Genomic DNA, 3,932 nt, shown 5'->3' with positions numbered 1-3,932 from the left:
GGTGTCTCGGAGTGGCAGCGTTGCGACGGACGCCGCGAACACGAACGCCAATAAAATCAGCGAGATCCTCTTCATCATGGACTGGAAAAATACGAAACAATTTCATTGTTTTCCTTCGCTTTATCGACGAGATCGACGAACGGGAGAAGAATCGAAGCGAAAAGGATCGAAAATATCGTTGGAAAAAATAATTTTTGCATTTTTTCCTTGGAGCGAAATAAAAAACGAAAAATCGATTTATTTATTCGGACGAAGGTGAGTTGGTGTCGTGCATTCGCGCCATATATAATCCGGCTTATGAACATCTACGAAGAGGTTACCTACCCCTTTCCCGTCCAAAGAACGAGATTAAGTTATTAGCCTTGGAACGAGCGCGATCCTCTGCGCGCGAAATATTACCCTGATCGATATACATCCCACGGAGGACGCATCATCATTACACCTCGAAAATTAAATCGGTCGACCGGTCTATTTGGTCGGCTAATGCGACAACCGAATGACATTAAGCATGCAAAACGAGATTCTCTCTTCAGAACGCGTGCGTAGGTTGGACGAGAGCGCGTCATCGGCCAACGAGCCGAAACAAATTGCTGTCTCGTTCGTCACGAGCGTGGCACGGAGGACAACCCAACGTTTTCTCGACGAACGTATTCACCGATCGTGGCCTGCAACGCCCTCCTCCCTTCGTCGTGGCTCGCTCGCGCGAAATTCTTCTTATTCTCTCCGACACGGAATAAATCACGCGTCCCCGCGTGAGGACACGAGCGTAGAAAAAAAAGGGGGCAAAAGGATTTCGAAGGAGCGAAAGGAAACGGGGGACAAATTCCGCGCGGCATTTAGACGAGGCGCGTGCATTCCGCGCGTCAGCCTTTCTTCTCTCTCGCAGGCGCTACCGCACCGCGAAGGGAACGAGAACAAGAACACTAGGAATGGTAATTGAAAGCGGGTTAGAAAATCGTCGAGTCACGCATTCCTGGAGAGGAGAGGAGAGGAGAGGAGAGGAGAACTCCTCCTCGAAGACCTTGCACAAGGTCGGTCGGGTTGACGGAGGGAAGAGGAGAGACGAGAGCGAGCGATCGATTAATGGTTTTGCTAATTGTTAATTGCCACGATTCGTCGCAGCGGTGATCTCGATTTGGGACGCGATTCGATCCTTGAATCGATTCTAATTACGAGAAACGAACGCGGAGAGCTTCTTCTATTTTTCCTCCTCGCGATGACTCGTTCGAAATTATCGTTCACCCGGTTGTTTATCATTTCGCGGTGCTGAATACCTAGCGAGTATTTTTTTTTTTTAATTAAAGCGTACAAGCTCTTCCACTCGAGACCGAAGTAATAGAAGAGGGGTGGAGAGAGAGGTTGGTTAATGGTTTCGAATTAGCACGTTTTACGTTCGCGTTCTATCGTGTTTCCATGTTAAACGGGTGTCGAGACGATTGACGCTCCATTCTTCGTTCCTCGAGATGGAAATTGAAGTCGAGTAATTAAAGTCAAGCTCGAACACCTCCGAGCAAGGTAAACTCTATAAACGCGTACAAGCGGTAATAGTCGGCTAGGGTGAGCGTTTCCTCGACGAGATTCATACTGCAACGAGTGTAATTAAACGTTTGACCGATCGATTTAAAGGATAATGGCGGCCCGTCATCGTTTACGATTAAATACACGGTTGATCGTTACACGATACCTCGTTATTACCGGCGTCGGGTTCCTTTTGCTCGAGCTGACCGCTGTCAGTAAGGTAAACCGACTACCTTTCCCCTCGTGGATCGTGCAGTCGGACTACAGAGACCTGCGTTATCCGCGAGTGGTCTTGTTTCACCTGTCTTCCCTGCCTACCTGTCGTCGACAACGAGCTCCATCTCGCTATCTCCGCTTCCACGAAACGAGCTTTGCATAAAACATCAATTTGTCGTTTCTTTCCTCTGGAGCATCTCCCCGCGATACGATTTTTATCTTTTATCGATCGGAGACGGAAACCTTGTGTGGGACAACAGTTCATAAAGTGTCAGATTTACAGCACACGTAAGAACATCCTCGAGTTCTCGCTTTCCGCTCTTCCTTTTTTCCGCCGTCCTTCCATCGTCCAGCGTCTTTCCACCCTTCGAAAAATATACCCGAGACGTGCTTCGCTTCTCCAACATCCTTGATATTTCGAAAGGTGTCGAGGATTTTCGAGGATGAAGATCATTATAACGATACAGAGAAAGTCGAATTACGAGATCAAACCTGTCTCTTTCGAAGAGAATCTCTTCGAGTCGTCCGCTCCTCTTTTGCTCCTTTTTCGTTTGCCGCCATTTTCAACCGGCACACCGTTATTTTGCCGAAATGAACCGGCCGGTACGCGTACACGCGTATCTTTTTACGGGCATCTTTGTCAAGAACGGCACAATGTACCTGACTCGTGACAAGAGAGACGAGACGAGAATCCAGAGAGGCTCGGTATGGGAATATTCACGGGATAAAGCTTCCTCGACGCGGATCGCACCTTCGTCACGTGTCATTAGAACTCCTCTTCTTCCCGGTTAACTGCCGGTGTTGTTTGAATTCTTCTCCGATCCTTCGATCCTTCGATCCTCGAAACGGTTCGCGCTCCATCAAATTATAAATTACATAGAGCGACATCGTTCGATGTCAGCCGTTCGATTTATGAGGTTCATCGAAAAGATCAACGCGTAGAACGCGTCTCTAATAATAATTAATGATTTTCGTTCGTTTTTTCCTCGAAATTACGTTAACGACACATCGTTAGTGTAATCGAAAAGGTGTTTTCTTTCGAATTCGAGCAAAGTTCTCGAGGTGTGCACACGTGCCCCTGATTTCGATCTAACCGAACGAGTTCTCTTCGACCGAGAGAAGTAACGGAATTAAACAAAAGGTAAAACGTCGCGCGACGTAAAATCGTCGAGGGAAGAGACGCGTTGTTATCAGTGGATAGGCAAATGGATATAGATTATACGAAAGAGGCTAGGTTTTATCAATAAATATCGTGCGATTAATTTATCATGATGAATGATGATTTCGCATTTCGTACGTAGTAGCGTGTCTTTTTTTTTTTTTTCCACGGATACTTTCTCGCCAATCCTCAATTTTCGAGGATGAAGAGAGAGCGATAGCGAAGGTAATGGCCATCGGTATTGTCGACCCAAATAATTACACGTAAACTTATAATTAAATTATAAGTTTTTGAAGCGGAAACTAGGCCATTTTTTCCACCGATTTCGACAAATGGATACGACATGTATACACGTTCGTGTTGTGAAAAACTCGTGTTATTTTTGATTAAAAAGTTTCTTCTTCCAATTAAGCGAAAGGAATTCTCTGAGTTGAAAGTTTTTTTTTTTTAATCATCTCTAAAGATGACGAAAATGGATATTCTTTCGCAGCAAGAGGCCTCAATTGAGAATTCCTTTGTACCAGATGCTTCTGACATAAGCTACGTGACTCAGGTTTCATTAACTAAGGGAAATGGATGTGGAAAAGTGCCGCGTACGTTTGGTAGCTCGTTACGCGATCGGACGCGGCTCAAAAAGGCGATACATCTTGGCTTTAACGGGTTTTCGAAGGAATCCATAATGTTGCATGAGCGCGCTTCTCTCCATTTCTATTCTCACGGGATTTTAGATTTTCATCCGTATGAATTGTCGCTCAATTTTGCCAACTTTTCAATTTCGATGGATGAAGGTAGATAATCGCGACAAATAATTTTTAATAAACAAGATGCGTTTCTAGACGCGGGTAGTTCCTTTTCTCTTTCGATCGTAATTGAAACCTCGTTTAGTTTCGATTGATTTCATTTTTGGCTGGTTATCTAACACGAAATGAATTACTTCGAAGAAAGTTTGAAATAGATTACAGATTGTAATATATATCTAATACATATATTACAAAGAGATGATTAGAATTAAAATGATATTATAGGATATTATAAGATA

General features: G+C 44.5%; 1 protein-coding gene across 1 annotated transcript in view; it reads right to left on the bottom strand.

Moving 5' to 3' along the window:
• LOC102672385 overlaps window positions 1-3,932 on the bottom strand; it is a 28,875-nt gene that overhangs the window by 16,550 nt on the left and 8,393 nt on the right. The window contains exon 2 of the mRNA XM_031508249.1: window positions 2-80. Coding sequence (XP_031364109.1) covers window positions 2-78 — 77 coding nt within the window. The 5' untranslated portion in view covers window positions 79-80. The remainder of the gene's footprint in view (window position 1; window positions 81-3,932) is intronic.

Source organism: Apis dorsata, unplaced genomic scaffold (genome assembly GCF_000469605.1).
Source record: "Apis dorsata unplaced genomic scaffold, Apis dorsata 1.3 scaffold_82, whole genome shotgun sequence".
NCBI classification, from domain to species: Eukaryota; Metazoa; Arthropoda; class Insecta; order Hymenoptera; family Apidae; genus Apis; species Apis dorsata.
The sequence above is the reverse complement of the archived record's forward strand: the minus strand, read 5'-3'. Positions and strand labels throughout refer to the sequence as shown.